An 18,175-nucleotide genomic window follows, 5' to 3' on the forward strand; every position below is an offset into this window, starting at 1 on the left:
AAGGGAGAGAGAACAGACACAAATGAGAACTGTCCGTGTGACAAGGTGAGGGCCACAGAAAGCAGCATTTAGGAGCTATGCCAGCTGACCCCTTAAAGGAGGTGGGTTACAGCATGATTAAAGAAGCAGCATTCATTCATTGGACAGACTCCAAACGATTCCTTGAATTATTCTACTTACTCCTCACAAAAGAGAGTGTTAGGAAGATTCCTACTCTCAAAATGTCTTTGAAAGCAGCCAGCTAGGGAATTTAGAGTAAAATGGTGGTAAATGAACATGTTCTAGAGCTAATGAACTGTATATGTACATAAATCTCCAGAAAGGGATGCTAATTTCAAAAACGTTGTCCAAAAGGTTGCCAGGATTGGAAACAAGTGACCGGCCAGTGCAAGTCCTTTTCACAAACACTGCAGGCCTAGGAAACGCACACAGAGAGAAACATAACCGCTTATGGACTTTGGACTCATGTGGATACAGGTTCGAATCCCGTCTGTGCCATTCAGCAAATGAGAAAACCTCCCATGACTCCGATTAAATAGCTCGCCCTAGGTGGGTCACACTGCATTGTTAAGGGCAGACCTGGGGCAAGAATCCAATAAGGTCGCTGACTCCGGAGCGGTGCTCTTTCCGGCAGCTTGGTGCCCAGCAGAGGGTCCCCTCGCGCCGCCGTCCCCTAGGCCTGGAGCGCCTTTGTCCCCCACTCACCAGAGAGCAGCCGCGGAAGTGGCTGGCTGGGGGTAGCCAGGAGAGGGTCGAGTCAGCGGGAGGTGGGCGTGGGAGCGGGGGGCGCGAGTGGGGAGAACCCCCAGAGTGGCACGGACGGGAGGGGAAGGGGGCGGCCGGGTGGTGATTGGCTGGGCTGCGGCAGGCAGCTCCGGGCCAAGAACAAAAGAGAGCAGGCGGCGGGCGTCCTCCGGAGTAGGCACTCCCGCCCGCCCGGCGCGGGCTTCGGTGCTGGGGGAGGACGCGCCCACCGCCCGCCCGCCAGCCGAGAAGCCGGGCTGGCGCGCTCGGTTTCTCCGCGAAAGCCGGCCGTGTACCTAGGAATTAACCGGCCGGCGCGGGAGGGAAGGGGAGGGGAGCGGGAAGCGGTAAGCGGGGCGGGGGGGATGCTGAGCGCGCGCGAGAACAATAATAAGATCGTGTTTGCGGTCGCTGCCCGAGAAGGAATTCGGAGCAGACGCGAGGCCCGGCGCTCGCGCCGCGCCCGGGAGCCCGGGAGGGAGACCGGCAGCGGCGGCATGAGGCAGGCGACGCGGCGCTGGTGAGCAGCGCGCGCGGCGGCGGCGGCGGCGGCGGCGGCGGGGACCTTGGCGCGGCCGGACGCGGGCGAGCGCCGAACGGCCGGGGGCTCCCCTCCCCCGCTGCCGGGCCGTGATTTGCCGGGCCTGCTGCGCCCCCCGCCCACCCCTTGCCTCAGCCGCCGCCTCGCCGCTTCCCCTCGTCGGAGCGGCCGCTCGTCCGCCCGGCTTGAGGCCCGCGGGGAGCGCGGCGCAATCCGTCGGCCCGCGGGGGGGCGGCCTCCCGGCATCTTCGCGGCGACCAAGGACTACCAGGAAGGGGAGCGGCTGGGATGGCGCGTCCGCGGCCCCGCGAGTACAAAGCGGGCGACCTGGTCTTCGCCAAGATGAAGGGCTACCCGCACTGGCCGGCCCGGGTGAGTACCGCGGCCGCGCGCGGGCCCGCCCGCCCACCATTTTCCCCTTCATGATGGCGCGCCCGCCCCCTTTCCCCATCGCCTCAGCCCCGAGCCCGCAGCTCGCGGCCGGCTGTGGTGAGGGCTGAGGGCGGCGCGGCACGAAGAAGACGGGGCCGGGGCTGAGGCAAGGGCTCCCGGCCTCGCCCGCACTCCGCCAGGGCGGCCATCCTTCCGCCCACTTTCGAAGGCGGGTCCGGCCCCCGCAGGCCCGACGCTGCCTTCCTCCTGGAAAGCCGGTGCCGACCGGGAAGCGACGCCGCCGGGCAGCGGGCCTGCGACGGAGGCTTCGGCTCCGGGCAGGGTCATTGGTGGATACCCTGGGTCCCGGGCGAACGTCGGGGCAGGCACGGCAGCGGGGTGAACGGCTGTCCGCGAGCCGGCGAGTGCCGGCGGGCAGTAAATCCTGGAAAGTGGTAGTGGTCATCCAGAGGCCAGCGGGAGCCTCTTGGCAGTCATTCATCCATCTCTTTGCCTTCTAGACTTGTTGAGTTTTCCCTGAGCGCGATTCCCGGTGCCCCGCCTGCCCTATCATTGTCCCGGGGTACGTGCCTCTCTGGTGCCCATCGTTCTTTTAAACCGACCTCTGATAGCCGAGAGCTTGCAGCCTACCTCTGACTGGTGGGTCCAGCAAGCTTCTTGTGCCTTTCCACCTCCATATTTGTTTTAGGTAGAATCTCAAACCTTATTCTTGGCCTCCTGCTACAGTCCACAATAGCTCTCTCTTCCTACATAACAAGGTTGTCTTTGGGCTCTTTTTCTAGAAAGCGTCTGCATGTAATACGTAGCATTCACAATTTTTATGAAGCTCTTTGAGGAAGACACACAACACTGCCATGTGTGCTTTGTGTTTTAGAAGAAATCCTTTTTATTTTTATTTTTGTATGGTTGGCAGTTGATTGCTTGAAATAAGAAATCTTGTGAAAAGGAGGGTCAAGGCATTCTAGAGATTATATTGGTATCCTTTAGGAACGGAAACAGGCATGGAGAAAATTGGCATAAATATAGTGTGAGCTCTAAGATGTTGTATTATAGTCAAGTGAAGATAGCAAGATCAAGAAAAAAAAAATACACCCATTCACAAAAGGAAGTGACATCACGAGTGGCCAGACTGAAATTTAGTGAAGTTGAAGTAATGGATGGACATAATCACTTTTTAAATATTTGGTTTGGCATGATTGTCAAATGGAAAGAACACTAGGCCAGGAATTGGGGGACCTGGTGTCTGGTTCAGGCTCTGTTATGGACTAATCATTTCAACTGTCTGCATATCCATTTCTGCAACTATAAAATCATCTCTAGGATCCTTTCCAACACTAACAACCTCAGATATCAAGAGGAAAAAACAGTCTTATTCAGGTTCCAGTAGACTGAAAATAGCTTCGCATCTGAACTGTAGATTGTCCTTAAGATAAGGCAAAGTTTTTAAGGTAGAATAACTGGTTATTTTTTATGCTGTAATACAGTATTGCTTAGAGAGGCAAGATTTGTGACTTTAGGAGTCCCTGAATATATTTGTGACTTCAGAAAATCCCCGAATCTGTTTGCCAAGTAAGAAATGTATAGCTTTAGGGCCATATGTGTATAAACACAGTCAAAGCCAATTAAAGGTTACCGTTACTAGTTGGTCATTTCCTAGTAACATAATGGCTTTTTAAAATCTTCCCTTTGAAAAATATCTTCTGATAGTCAAAAAGAAAATAGACTTAAAATTTCATTAATATGTTGCCTGTACAGGTTTGCCACCTGTAGTAATTTGTGAAACAGAAAAATCCTACGGAAGTGGTCCTAGTTGTATATCTAATTGTACATAAAATTCCTGGAAGTGATAATTCCAAATAAGGCAAAATGGAAAATAAAATGAGGAAACAAAATTAAGTTTTTAGATAAAATAGGTACAAGAAAGAAAAATCTGTATCTATTCACATTTAACGAGCTCCTCAAGAAACAACCTAAGACTCAAAAAAAGAAGTTTTATTTTCTCGTTAGTGGCATGCTGCAATTTCCAAAGGTAAAGGTTAGAAAAAGATTTGAGTCCCCTTTTTTACAGTGCGTATACTTCACATATGTTTTCATTTTTTTTCATCCCAATTCTATGAGGCATTATTCCCATTTTACACCTAGGTATAGCTGTGTAGATGATAATGTTATAAAATGCTAACTGGGAAAAAAAAGTCTTGCTTATTGAAATTTCAAATATTATCACTTGATACGAAGGCCATTCATGTGGGGATTAGATACTGTGGGGCGCCAAGGACTCAAACTTAGGAGGGAAACCAGGAAGAAACAGATTTCAGAGTACATGTTGTAGGAAGGCACTTTGTATTAGAGCTGGTTCATGCAGGAATGGAGAAGCAACTTCCTTGCTCTAGGGAAGATGTTTGGTCCTAGGCAGCCCTTTGTGAGGAATGTAAGTCAAGAGGATTCAGAATTCCTACAGGTTGGATTCAGCTCTTGGCTGGGCTTCACACTGTGACCTTGTGCATGTTCTGTAATCTTTCTAAGTTTCTGTTTACTCGTCTGTAAAATAAAGATAATTCTCACCTCACAAATACAGAGTATCTAGAAGCACCAAGTGATGGTACTTGTATGTTCCTACCTTTTTCCTTTTTGAATTTCTAACTTTCCTTTGTATCACTACACTATTTTAAATTATTGTCAACTTTCAACTCAGATTTATTTTTCCAATATTTTATCCTGAAAAATTTCGAATATATAGATAAGTTTAAAAAATTGAACTGTGAAGACCCATTTATCTACACCTAGATTCTACAATTAAATTTCATTCTACTTGCTCTTTCATGCATCTGTTCGTATATCCATCCCTCTATCTACATAATAGTTCCTCTTGTTTTAATGCATTTCAAGGTAAGTTGCACACATCGCCATAATTTACTCCTAGACACATGCATGCCATTAACCTAGTGGTTAATACTTTGAATGGATCCTTTTCTCTTTTGAGGTAAAATTTACATGGAATGGAATGTACTTACCTTAACTGTACCATTCGGTGAGTTTGACAAATGTATACATTGGTATAATATAAATATAGCTCTCTATATGATATATGTCTGATATATATAAGTATATGTGATACATATATGTAATATAAATACATAAATACATTGGCATAATACCTACCAAGGTATAGAACAGTGCCTCCGAAAGTACTCTCATGCCTCTTTCTGGTAGATTCCTGTCCTCCTCCTTCCTTCTCCCCCATTGTTCAGATGTATTATTCTAACATTAAATAGCAGCTGGCTGTTTCTCATCTAGTATGCCTAATTTTGTGTGGCTTTAAAAATTAGAAGTTCATCTATGTTATGGATTAGCTAGCTTAATGTTAAAAAGTACTGAGGCTAAAACGAGTCTCTGATTGCTTTTGTTTGTGTACCCTGTTGGTAAAATAATTTGAGCATACATCACTAATATATCTAAATTTTCTTTATATATACATGTGCTTTCTGTTACTACTATATACAGCATAAAATAAACACAAAAACTAAAAGGGATGACATGATGAAAACAATATGTTTTAAAATTTTCATTGCACAATATCGTTAACAGTAATAATACTTATTATTACTTATAGGTTAAGTTCATATTTTTTAAAGTCTTAATTTTTGGAATATTTTCTGCCTGCTTCTTGTGAGATTTGACTAGATGGATGGTCATTGTTCTTAACTTCCGAAGAGATTTTCTAAAATAGAAGTGTCAGCTTAGACATTTACCTTGTTGTTTGCTTGCATCTACATTACTAATATTCTTTTTGTGTAGGAATCTTTCTTTTTTTAGCCACCTGTTCATTTGGTGAGAGCTAGTTCAGTTAGAAGTAGATAGTCCATAATCCTGCTCAACCGGGCACACACCAAATGGCAGTAAATCACAGTATACCCAACGTGAATAAACATAACCATCTGAATAAGAATACTATTAATAGTGTCAACTTGCATATAAAATATTAGTAAAATTTACTTTTTAGCTAAAAGAGTAAGAAACTGAAATCGAAATTCTGTTTTCTTCCCATACCCCACCCAAACCTTCCGCTGAGATGTGAGCACTCTGCTTATGTTACCCCCTACTCTAAAAGGTCAGAAAACAATGTAAACAAAAAGCCTCAAAATTCTTGTGCTTTAACTAAAGCACTTTTTTACATTTAAAAACTTTATATGAGAATTATCAAATATTGCTAGTAGAGTGTATTGATAGTTACTTAAGAAAACTGACTTAATCTACATATGCTTACCTTGTGACCTAGCAGTCTCTTCTAGGCATATACCCAAGAGAAATGAGTGTTTATATTCACCAAAATACTGTACAAGAATGCTCATACATAACAACTTTCTTCATGATAGAACAGGAAACAACCCAAATGTCCATCAACAGGAGAATGAGTAAACAAATTTGTAGTATATTCACATAGTGGAGTACTATTTGACAATAAAAAGGAATAAATTACTGATACAGTGGTCACTGGTTTGTAGTGGGTAGAAAGGAGTTATTGAATAGGAGAAGGCACTGGAAATGTTCCCTGTCTTGATCTGGATGGTGTTACATGGATGTGTACATATGTAAAAATGTATCAAGCTGTACATTTAAGATTTGTGCACTATACTGTATGAAAGTTATACCTCAATTAAAAAAACACATTTTATATGAGTTAGGGAGAAAGGAGAACTAATACTTCTACATGGATTAAATTTCACTATTTTTAGCTTTCAGTGAGTTTTTTTTTTCCTTCGAGTCCTCACTCCTACCAAGCTGCATCTTCCTATTCCCTTATGACTTATTATAGAAACTTCATTTTCTACTTTAGAGCATTCTCTTTAGACTTTCTTTGAGTTCTGGTTTCAGCCTGTCTGGTTTGTTTACCTGCATCAGTGTCTTTCTCTTCCTTTAATATTAAATCACTGCTTATCATATTTTTGATCTAGCTTTCTTTAACCTCTCACTTTGTAAAGCATAAGAATAAAGCATTTGACCTTCCTATTTATACAGCTTCAAGAGCTGAGCTCTTACTGAACTTTTGTTGAGCACCTACTGTATGTAAGGCACAGGGGTATAGTTTTTTCATATCTCTAGCAATAGATTAAATTTGCAGCAATTCTAAAACATGATTATGAAGTGTTTCCATACCCTTTATTAATATAAATATTTGTTGGGAATCTTCCTTTTCTGATCCATAGCACTTTCAGGTTTTTTGCATTTGACAATGATCTACTAAGAAGGTGATAAATTTATTTCTGGAGACCAGGCCACATTATTTTCAGAGAATCATTTGGGACTTAAGTTCTTTTTAATCTCAACATAAAGTAAGGTGTTTATAATCTTCATTACTTTGGCCTAAGAAGTACATCAGTTGTTCAGTCCTGGCACAAGCTCACTCAGTCTTTTTCCCAGGGACTACTTTCACTTTGCCAAGGATTTGGCAAATTGTCTCATTTTCTCCCACTTAATCTGGGAGCTAATAGGAACTTTAAACTTTTGATACCAATATGTTCATTTTCCGATGCTCCTGTTTCAACCAGATGAGTCTCTATTCCTGGCACATCCCCTTTGGAATTCTCTAATGACTACTGTTCCTCCATGATTTGGAAAATAATATTAATTCTCGGAAGTCAGTTTTCTACTATTAGAGATTGTATTTGATTCTTTTGGGAAATGACTGATGGTTTAAAATTATGTACAACTTCATTGAAAAGCCTGTTCGCATTAGAAAAGTATTATAGGCTTGTAAGTATAATAAATATAGTAGGAGACTAGCCCGAATATATTTATTTATTGGAGAAAGTTTTCTGTTTCAAAAGTCTCAGATGTTAGATCAGAATCCAACCCACTTGATGTAGTTATTCATCCACTACAAAAAGGTGTTCTAATCACTTGCAGTGCTACTGAAAGCATGTCCTGTGAATGTTACTTGTCAGTGACAAAATAGGTACAGAAATTGAAATAAGAGTTTAGAAATTTTTAGAGCCGTTTGATGGAGTAGCTTTGTGAATCTAATAATTGAGGCTTACATTTTGTATGTCTTTATTTTTCTCATAATTTATTTTTATTTTATAAACATGTCTGTTTGCAACTCATTAGAACTTTAAAAAAAAAAAAAACTAGTCATTCACTCTAGGTAGAGTAGAAGTACTGACTATGAAGGATCTTTAAAGGTCAACAGTGGTCCTAATACGTAAAATAATTTGCTCATATGGTGTATTTAAACTATTGGCAACTATGTAAAAGGGGGAATAGGTTGACCTTCATGTTACAAATATTAATTTCTCCTGCATAAAAATACCCTCATTGAAATAGAGGATAGAGATTGTAAATTATTTTTTTCTGTCTTCTTTTTACCTAGATAAGAATTTACCACAATTAGTCTGGTAAATAACCATCTGTATGGTCACAGAGAGCCACACAGAAGTGGAAAAAAAAAAAAAAGAATAAAGTAATCTAATGATTGGTGAGCACAAGCCTTCAGAATGACATCCTCCAGATTTCTGAGGAAGTCCTGCAATGAAGAGAAAGAATCAGACCAGGGGTTAAAAGACAAGTACTTCATTCCACTACTATCTTGGTTTGTTAGGCTGGGCATCTTTTTTATTGTGAACCTCTTTGTAAAATAGGATGGATGATAATTCTTACTCTTTCCCTTCTTTTTCCTAAGGATCAAATGTTAAAATGTATATGAAAGAACTATTTGCTAATTAAGTTCCAATTAAGTTACTAAATAATTATCTCCCAAGAACACAAAGCTTCTTATTTATACAATGCAGGGAACGTAGTAAAGTCTCAGTAAATGCTTCTGTGGTTTGGAAGGTATGTTTTTCAGCAGCTGCTTTGTGGCTTTATAATAGTGAGTTGGCTCTAGACTCTGGGAATTTGGGGACTTCCCATTGTTACCCATCCTGATTTCTGAGTGTGATAGGCCATTTCTTTTTTTTCTTTTTTTTTTGAGATGGAGTCTTGCTCTGTCATCAAGGCTGGAGTGCAGTGGCGGGATCTCTGCTCACTGCAAGCTCCGCCTCCCGGGTTCCTGCCTCAGCCTCCCGAGTAGCTAGGACTACAGGTGCCCACCACCATGCCGGGCTAATTTTTTTGTATTTTTTTAGTAGAGATGGGGTTTCACTGTGTTAGCCAGGATGGTCTCAATCTCCTGACCTCGTGATCTGCCTGCCTCGGCCTCTCAAAGTGCTGGGATTACAGGTGTAAGCCACCACACCTGGCCTTTTTTTTTTTTTTTTTTTTTGAGATGGAGTTTCGCTTTGTCGCCCAGGCTGGAGTGCAGTGGGACAATCTCGGCTCACTGCATCCTCTGCCTCCTGAGTTTAAGCAGTTCTCTGCCTCAGTCTCCTGAGTAGCTGAGATTACAGGTGCCCACCACCGCGCCCGGCTAATTTTTTTTTTGTATTTTTAGTAGAGACTGGGTTTTACTATCTAGGCCAGGCTGATCTTGAACTCCTGACCTCGTGATCCACCCGCCTCGGCCTCCCAAAGTGCTGGGATTACAGGTGTGAGCCCCTGCACCTGGCTTGTGATAGGCCATTTCTAGAAGTTCCACAGAGCTTCAGGATTTGGGGACAAGATAAACTGGACCACATTAACATACAAAAAGGGTCTAAGAATAAACTATTCTTCTCATTTGATCATTGAAACTCATATTCTGAATAGATTCTCTAAGTCTGAATATAGAGTCTATACAGCTACCCAGAAGTAGAGGTGTCAGTGTAGGGGAGTCAGTGGTAGCTGCCAGGTTGCCTGTATGGGGACTGGAAAATTTCTGATCACATAGTAATAACTTCTCAGTTTCTATTGCAAAATATGAGATGAGAGTGGTTTTAAGTGATAGTTTCAGTAGTGGTTAGCACATATAAAAATGAGTTTCACAGAAGATTAAGGATTTTTTATGATGTAGACAGGTCAGAAAATAAACTTAACTTCAGATCTCTATTTCCTTTTCCTTTGACACTGAAGTAGTACTTTATTATTAATAACATGTTTGATATTGGAGGAAATGCTTGTTCAGAGGGAGTAGTAGTATAAATTCTCAGTTAATCCTTTTAGAGTTACCATATGTTGAATGGATTGAAAATTCCCTCTAGACCACTATTTGATGTTCCAAATGAAACCAACTAATTTAAAACAAGTTATAACTTTTCTTATCTCCTTCCCTGGACTACTACATGATGATGAAGTCAATAATTTTGAAAAAAATATTTAGACTTTGGAAATGAGTTGTTGTTGCTGATTGATTGCAGTCTAACGGCTTTCAGGTTTTTTGACTGTAACCTACAGTGAGAAATAAATATTAATTCCCATCCCAGTACGTGCACATGCATGCACACACACACTCTGCTGAGATTTTTATATGATCCGTTTGTCCCCTCCAAAACTCATGTTGAAATTTTATCCCCAGTGTGGTGGTGTTGGGAGGTGGGTTCTAGCGAGAGGTGTTTGGGTACTGTTGCTGGTCCTGTGGTAGTGAGTTCTCCCTCTCTGGAGACTAGATTAGTTCTCTGAGAATAGATTAGTTCTTGCAAGAGTGAGTTATAAAGCAAGTTTCTTCCTCCTGTTTGGTTGCTTTTCACGTGTCCACTTTCCCTTTGACCTTCTTTGCCATGTTTTGAGTTAGCACGTGGCCCTTACCAGAAGCTGAGCAGATGCTGGTACCATGCTTATACTTTCCAGCCTGCAGAACCATGAGCTAAATAAAGCCTGTTTTCTTTATAAATTACCCAGCCTCATTTATTGTGTTACAGCAACCCAAAATGGACTAAGATGCACCTATAACAAAAAAATTTTCAAGTTGTACTTACTATATGTGATACATTCTGATATTTTTATATTTCATTTTATGTAAAGTCAGGTTGCAACCTGCTAAATGAGTTTCATTACCTACAGTTTGAAAAACACTGGTCTGGTCAGTAGGCCAAAGGGAAAGTAATCTCTGTGAGTTGTATGCGTTTATATAGAACAGAAGTTGGATTTTTGAGAGGATGATTTGTTAACAGTCCTGAGCTTTTTATTCTGCTGTAGCCACAGTCTTACATGAAGGTCACACGAACATAAATTAAAGCAATAGTGTATTAGGTCATTGAACTATCCAGGCCAATATGTCCCCTGATCCCAAAAGGTTAGTTATATAGATTTTAATTCTCATCTTCCTTTTAATCTTTCAACTGCAAATGTATCAACAACTATATATATAATTAATTGGCTTCTTTTTTTTTTGAGACGGAGTCTCTCTCTGTCACCCCAGGCTGGAGTGCAGTAGTGTGTTCTTGGCTCACTGCAAGCTCTACCACCCTCCTCATCACCCCCTCCCCGTCGCCCCCAGGTTCTCCTGCCTCAGCCTCCCAATTAGCTGGGATTACGGGCGCACACAACCACACCCGGCTAATTTTTTAGATGTTTAGTAGAGATGGGGTTTTGCCATGTTGGGCAGGCTGGTCTCGAACTCCTGACCTCAGGTGATCCACCCGCCTTGGCCTCCCAAAGTGCTGGGATTACAGGCGTGAGCCACCGTGCCCGGCCTATAATTGACTTCTTAAAGGTAGTAAGTTCCACACGTTTGCTGACTACCGAGTTATATACAGTGTTTGACAAACTAGTGTTCCGTGGCTGATGATATCGAGGCTGTGGAGTTTTCCTGGTTTGTGGGACTAGACTGTGGAGGTATCAAGCTATCTATGACTGAAGATGATGAGCTTTTGTGAAGTTCAGAAACTCGAAGATAGGGCAGGTTTGTGGTACCCTTTAAAGTGGACGTAAAGTTTTTGCGATTAACATGTTTCTAATGGTTTTGTATTTCCTTTTTAATTATTTTGTCCCATCAAAAAGAGATTGCCTTGCTACTGTGAGATATAGCAGTCTGAGTAGAGAGAACCTGGTATTGATGATAGGAAGGCATTCTTCAATTTTTTAAAAGAAACATTTCTGAAAAGTTACTGTAAGCACAGTTTTATGTCTTACATCTGGCTCACTGACTCACATAAAATATGTAAAATGTTATTAGAAACAGACCCACTATACTATTATAAATGGAAATATTTTGAAGTAAAAGAAATAAGATTAGATTAAATTTTATGATATGCCAGGTGTTCAAGAACTCTGGCTGTTCTCCAGCTCAGCACTGACCCTATCTTATGCTATGTGTGATGTCAGGGGAAGGACAAAGCCTTAGGTAGAGTTATGAAATATCATGGTCTCCATTCTTCGTTTTGAGTACACTCCTGGGATAAAGATTTATTTAACTACAAAGGATCAGGTAACCCAGAACAAATGTGTCCCTTATTTTTATATTGTAAAAGCAAATGACAAAAGTAGTGCAGTTTAACAAGAGTGGGCATGCCCTAGGTCAGTTCCTTGTACATCTTCCTCAGATGTTAGTAGATACATTTACTATTCTCTTCCAGCCTTTCCCCCTCATTTTCAGCAAATTGTTTTACCTTCATACTTCATAGAGAAAATAGATGCCAACAGGCTTTAACTGCACCTTCCTATCTTTTGCTTATAAATGAAAATCATCTCTCTCTAACCTTCTCTAATCTTCTTGGATTTTTGTTTCCCCCTTTTTTGTTAATCAATTCTATTTTTTTCTCTAAATCATTAATTTCTGATCTCATCTTCACTACCTTTCCCCAAGTATATTTTTCCTTTCTTCTATTTCAAACTTAATGAAATAAAGTCTTATTTAATTTCTTTGAAATCTTTTTGAAAATGAAAACTTTTAAAGCTAGTTTTCCTCAGGTCATATTTGGCTTCATGATGTAGATTTGAATAATTGGTGTTTTATAGTCATTTTCAAAATAAGTTTTGTGATTTTCATTTCTGAGTTGGCCCAAGAGATATTTAGGAGAGAATTTTAGGAATTATAACTGGCTAAAGAGTTTGTATGTAATGCTTTATTGTTTTTTAATATGGTTATCTTGTAGTCAGATTATGTATCCTTTTTAACTATTTTAATTCATTTAGTGTTCTTTTCATATGTGATCAACTTTTAAAAAATGGTTTTTGTATTCCTGAAAAGAAAGCTTCTTTAGGAGTCAATAAGTATATTGACTTAATAAATAAGTCAATAAATATAATGGACAAATATAAATATATTGATATTTACTAATATATTTTTTAAAATTCTTAATGTTTATTTTTTGTCAACTACTCTCTCCAAAATGAAGAGGTATATAAATCTAACATATCTATTATATTTCTACATATCTGTCCCTTTTTTTGACTGTTTATTTAATGTCAGGGCTTTATTTGGCACATAAATGTGTATAACTTGTAACTTCAGGATGGAGTCAAAATATAGTGATCTGCTATTCATACTTTCTAGCACATAAGTTATAGTACTTCATTGGATATTAGTTTTGTAACCTGTTTTCATTTTTGCTTTTATTTCACTAATACATCTTTATCCAGAATTTTACTCAAAACTTTTCTGTTTTGTTTTAAGATATAAGTATATGTAACTTAATTTTTTAAACCATTCCTAGGAGATTTTTTTCCCTTTTTTCACTCTTTGCCAAATTTTGTAAGAACCTGGGTTTAAGCATTTAAGCATATAACATTCTTAATTTCTGTCATTGAAACTTTTACTTTTTAAATTTTCAGTTATTTCCATGTGAAGGTAGAACTATGTGAATTGGGTAACATTAATGTTCTACCATTATAATCTCATTAGGTATTTATTGAGTATCTCTTCTGGGTTAGTAACTGTGATAGACTTAGCATTATAAAAATTAATAAGACATGATTTTACCATTAAAGAGCTTGAGATAGATTAAGGAACAGAAACATGTACATAGAGGAATACAAGTGCAATATATGTAGATCTCGATGACAATATTTTTCTTTTATTTTTTTAAAAAGACACATTTATTCAGTATCATGATCAGACTATTACATTTAGCAATCAACAGCATGGGTGCAAAAAAAAATCTACATTAAAAACCCTTTGTTGGAATGTTTTACACTTTCCACATAATAGAAACTAAAATAACCTGTTATACAATTAGTCACAAATACAATCCTCAAGTTTTTTGCCCAATATTTGTCTGAAACATGATGACAGGATTTTTCTATCTTTGCAATTAGACTAAATGAACAAGAATGAACCAAAACTGACTAAGAAAGAGCGTGGAAAAGAGAATACATGGAGACATTTTTAATTGGCAATTTATTACAAAAAGACTGGGTTTCAGCTTTTTTTGTCATACGATATTGAAATGTAGTTTTTAGAACTGTCTACATTATTTGTAATACAACTATATAGTCTTACCATTAGAAAGAGATAACACTGCATCCTGAGTGAGCCCTCCTTTACATTTTGTTCTATTGCTTTTTCCTTCCCTGCAGGCAATTTCAAAGTCTTTAATGAACATTTAAATGATAGTACCTTCTGAGACATAAGATTTAAGATGATTTTCAGTGTTGTTGTTTTCGAAGGGATGAGAAAGCTAAAATGCATTAATCTCTTTTACCAACTGACTTGCTCAGTTACAGAGCAAGTAAGTGGAAGGGAGCTGCACTAAAATTCATTGCTGTCTGCACCCATCTCCATAGGATGCCAGGAGGAAGTGAAAGGAGATAAGGAATTCACACTAACCACTTTGACAATTAGGCAGAAACCCTGAATTTATTTTAGGTAAAGAAAAGGTGAAAACCAGACTTGGAATAAGCTTTTTATGTGCTCATTGTAATTAAAAAAAAAATTTAATTGTAAAAATACATAGAATGTAATTTATACCATCTTAATAATCATTTTAAGTGTATAGTTTATGTAATATTAAGTACATTGTTTTGTAACCATCACCACTCTCTATCTCCAGAACTCTTTTCATCTTGCAAAACAAACTATACCCATTAAAAAATAACTCTACATTCCCTGCCTCCTAGTCCCTGGCAATCACCTCTCCACTTTGTGTCTCTATGAATGGGCTACTCTGGGTACCTCATATAAATGGAATTATATGGTATGTGTTTTTTTGTGACTGGCTTATTTCACTTAGCATAATATCCTTGAGGCTCATGTATGTCCAAATTTTCTTCCTTTTTGAGACTGAATAACACCCCATTGTGTATATGTAAAACATTTTGTTTATTCATCCATTGATGGATACCTGAGCTTTTTTCACCTTTTGGTTATTGTGAATGATGCTGTTATGAACATGAATGTACAACTATCTCTTAAAGACCCTACATTCTGTTCTTTGGAGTAGGTAGCCAGAAGTTGAATTCCTTGTTCATATTGATGCAGGACAGGTGAGCCCCCAAATTGGGGCTTAGCTTGGGAGGGTTCTTGGCTTTGCCCAGGAAAGAATTCATGGGTGGGGTGGTGGTGGTGTGAGTCAGCAACTCTTATTAACGTGGCAGTGTATAGCAGCAGCAGCACAGGTACTGGCCCATGCAGAGTGCAGCTACGCTATAGGCTACCCTGTAGGCAGTGTACCCAGAGTAGCAGTTCAGGGGCAGTTCTGCAGTCATGTTTATATCCACTTTTAATTACATGGAAATTAAGGGACAGATTATGCAGAAATTCCTAGAAAAAGGATTGTAACTTCTGGGTCATTTTGTCTTTGCCATGGAAAGGGGCAATAACTTCCAGATGTTGTGCTGGCAATGGTAAATTGACATGGCACTGGTAGGTGTGTCCTACGGAGAGTTGCTTTCGTATTTTTCCTGTTTCTGCTAGTCTTCAATCTGGTCCAGGGTCTAAGCCCTGCCTTCTACTTCAGTATGGTAATTGTATTTGTAATATTTTGAGGAAACACCGTACTGTTTTCCATAGGGACTGCACCATTTTACATTCTCACCAACAATGCACAAGGGTTCCAATTTCTTTACTTCCTCGCCAATGCTTATTTTCTGTTTTTTTCAAAGTAGGAATCCTAATGAGTGTGAGGTGGTATCTTATGGTTTTGACTTGCACTTCCTTAATGAGCAGTAATGTTGGGCATCTTTTCGTGTGCTTATTGGCCATTTGTATGTCTTCTTTGGAATAATGTCTATTGTCCTTCATCCATTTTTTAATCAGCAAAAAATGGTGGTTGTTGTTGAGTTGTAGGACTTAATCATATGTTCTGGTTGTTAGCTTCTTAGGAGATCTATGATTTGCAAATAATTTTCTCCCATTGCACGGATTGCCTTTTTTTACTCTTGAGTTTTGTGCTTATTGTAATTTATTCAAATAAGCAGAGAACGGGACTCTGGAAGAGATGTCCCATGACAGTGAGTTTTTATGGAAGTCCATATGTGGTAAAGGCAGGAGCAATGAAGTAAGGTCCTGTGGTGACATTGCGTTACATGGAATAGAACAGGAGAGGAAGTTACTGGAAGATAAAGAGCTAAGACTAAAGACAAACCTCAGAAGTTTGCCCAGGCCTGTCCTTAAATGAGGCAATTGGTTAGAATTGAGAACAAAGAAAGTAAGATAGTGTTCAGAAAATGTCTGTGTTTGATTATTTAAATGATTGAATCAGATGTTGTACATATAGGGTGGTCAAGATGGATTGGTTGTGCTACCACTTTTATTTGTTTTTAAAACAGGCATATCTTAAGACTCAAAAAACCCAAAACTTAAGATTTTGTTTTATGCCTAGAATTTTTCAAATTTTCCTGTGATGAATTTCATCCTTGAGACATAAACTCAAGGAGATTATTTCTGAAAAAATTATCCAAAAAATGCTGTCTTTTCTGGACATTTATGTTCCCACAACCAAGTCTTAACCTGTACTTATGGAAATATTACAATTAGCTCATTCATCGTGCCTTTTTTCTTATTTTATTGGGAACTACATTGACTCATCAAAAATTAATGTTAGCTTCCTAATCAAAGTACTCACCATGTCTGCTCTCTTAACTGTGGCATATATTGGTATTTTCTTCCTACTGTTTGCTTTCCATAATTAAATGTTTGTTTAGCAACCCTGTCAGGAGTGCATGTCTATCAAAATTTGTTTTGTTTTGTTTTTTATTTTTAGATTGGAACTTTTGGCAGAAAGTCAAAACTGTCTTCATATCTGTATCCTTAGAAAGAGGTGAGTTACAGTTCAGGCACAGTGGCTCATGCCTGTAATCCCAGCACTTTGGGAGGCCGAGGCAGGTGGATCACCTGAGGTCAGGAGTTCGAGACCAGCCTGGCCAACATGGTGAAACCCCACCTCTACAAAAATACAAAAAATTAGCCAGGCATGGTGGCAGGCATCTCTAACCCCAGCTACTTGGGAGGCTGAGGCAGGAGAATTGCTTGAACCTGGGAGACAGGGGTTGCAGTGAGCTGGGATTGCACTATTGCATTCCAGCCTGGGTGACAAGAGCGAAACTCTGTCTCAAAAAAAAAAAAAAAAAAAAAAAAAAAGGAGAGATAAGTTACAATAGGATGCATTTAACAGATGGTTCAAAATCCTTACAATGTTATTAATGCTACCATAGGTTAAGTTTTTGAGACATTTGATGGATTATCATGCTTGTGCTTTGATTCGGTGATTTTTGCCTTTTGTCTGGTATCAGTCTAGGATATACATCCAAAGATAACAAGCAGAAGAATCAATGTTACTGAAAATAAGTTAGCCAAATAAATGACAGACTTTGAGGAACATATCCAGAGTATAATAAAAGAAAGTTTTCCTCACCTTAATAACAGACATAGTTGGAAATTGACAAGGTTTATAACATGTTAGATTCCAAGACATACTTTAGTTAAAGTCTTAAACTTACAATTTTATATGTTTCCAATAAAAAATTGGGACAAACAGAATTAGCTTGTTGAGATTCACAATTAACTGTTGGAATTTGGATTATATCTTTGGATTAGTATGGGAAGAATTGACATCTTAGAATATTGAGGCTTCTAATCCATGACTGTGGCTTATTTTTATATTTATTTAGGCCTTCTTAAATGTTTTAAAATTGTTTTGTAATTTTCTGTACATATATTTTAGATATATTCTTAGGTATCTTTTAGTCCTTGCTGATTTTATAAATGCGTGTTTAATTGTGTTTTCTTTTTATTTCTGTTCTTTCAAATGCATGTATAAAGACAGCCAAAACAAGACATTTCTGAACAAGGAGAATAAGGTGGTGAGACTTGTCCTATCAGTTATCAACACACAGAATTGTTCAAATAGTAATTAACAGTAAATTAAGACCGCTTTTGGCTCAGGGAGAGATGTATTAACCAGCAGAATAGAAAGTGAATACAGAAACCGGCCCACAGATAGATGGAATTCTTGATATGGAATTCAAGATCAAGGGGAGGAAAGGAGAAACTTTTTTAAAAACACTGATATGATTAGTTATCCATATAGGTTAAATATCCATATGGGTTAACTTTCATAGTATCCATATGAAATTAGATCCTTAATTCACACCATGTACAAAAATCGTTTCTACATAGATAAAAGTGTGGAAGGCTTTCAGGGCCTGTGGGAAAATATCATTGTGTCCCTGGAGTAAGGAAGAATTTCCTGACAAGACATAGAAAGAACT

The 18,175-nt window shown here is 39.2% G+C and overlaps 1 protein-coding gene across 2 annotated transcripts in view; it reads left to right on the forward strand.

The window, feature by feature from the left end:
• The first annotated feature begins 1,107 nt into the window (after positions 1 to 1,107).
• Positions 1,108 to 18,175, forward strand: part of HDGFL3 (HDGF like 3) — a 94,088-nt gene continuing 77,020 nt past the window's right edge. Inside the window, exon 1 of one of the 2 annotated variants that reach the window (XM_034939302.3) lies at positions 1,108 to 1,657. In XM_034939302.3, coding sequence (XP_034795193.1) covers positions 1,574 to 1,657 — 84 coding nt within the window. In that variant the 5' untranslated portion in view covers positions 1,108 to 1,573. The remainder of the gene's footprint in view (positions 1,658 to 18,175) is intronic. The other variant, XM_034939303.4, reaches the window with a different exon arrangement.

The sequence above is a fragment of the Pan paniscus genome, chromosome 16 (genome assembly GCF_029289425.2).
Source record: "Pan paniscus chromosome 16, NHGRI_mPanPan1-v2.0_pri, whole genome shotgun sequence".
Taxonomy (NCBI): domain Eukaryota; kingdom Metazoa; phylum Chordata; class Mammalia; order Primates; family Hominidae; genus Pan; species Pan paniscus.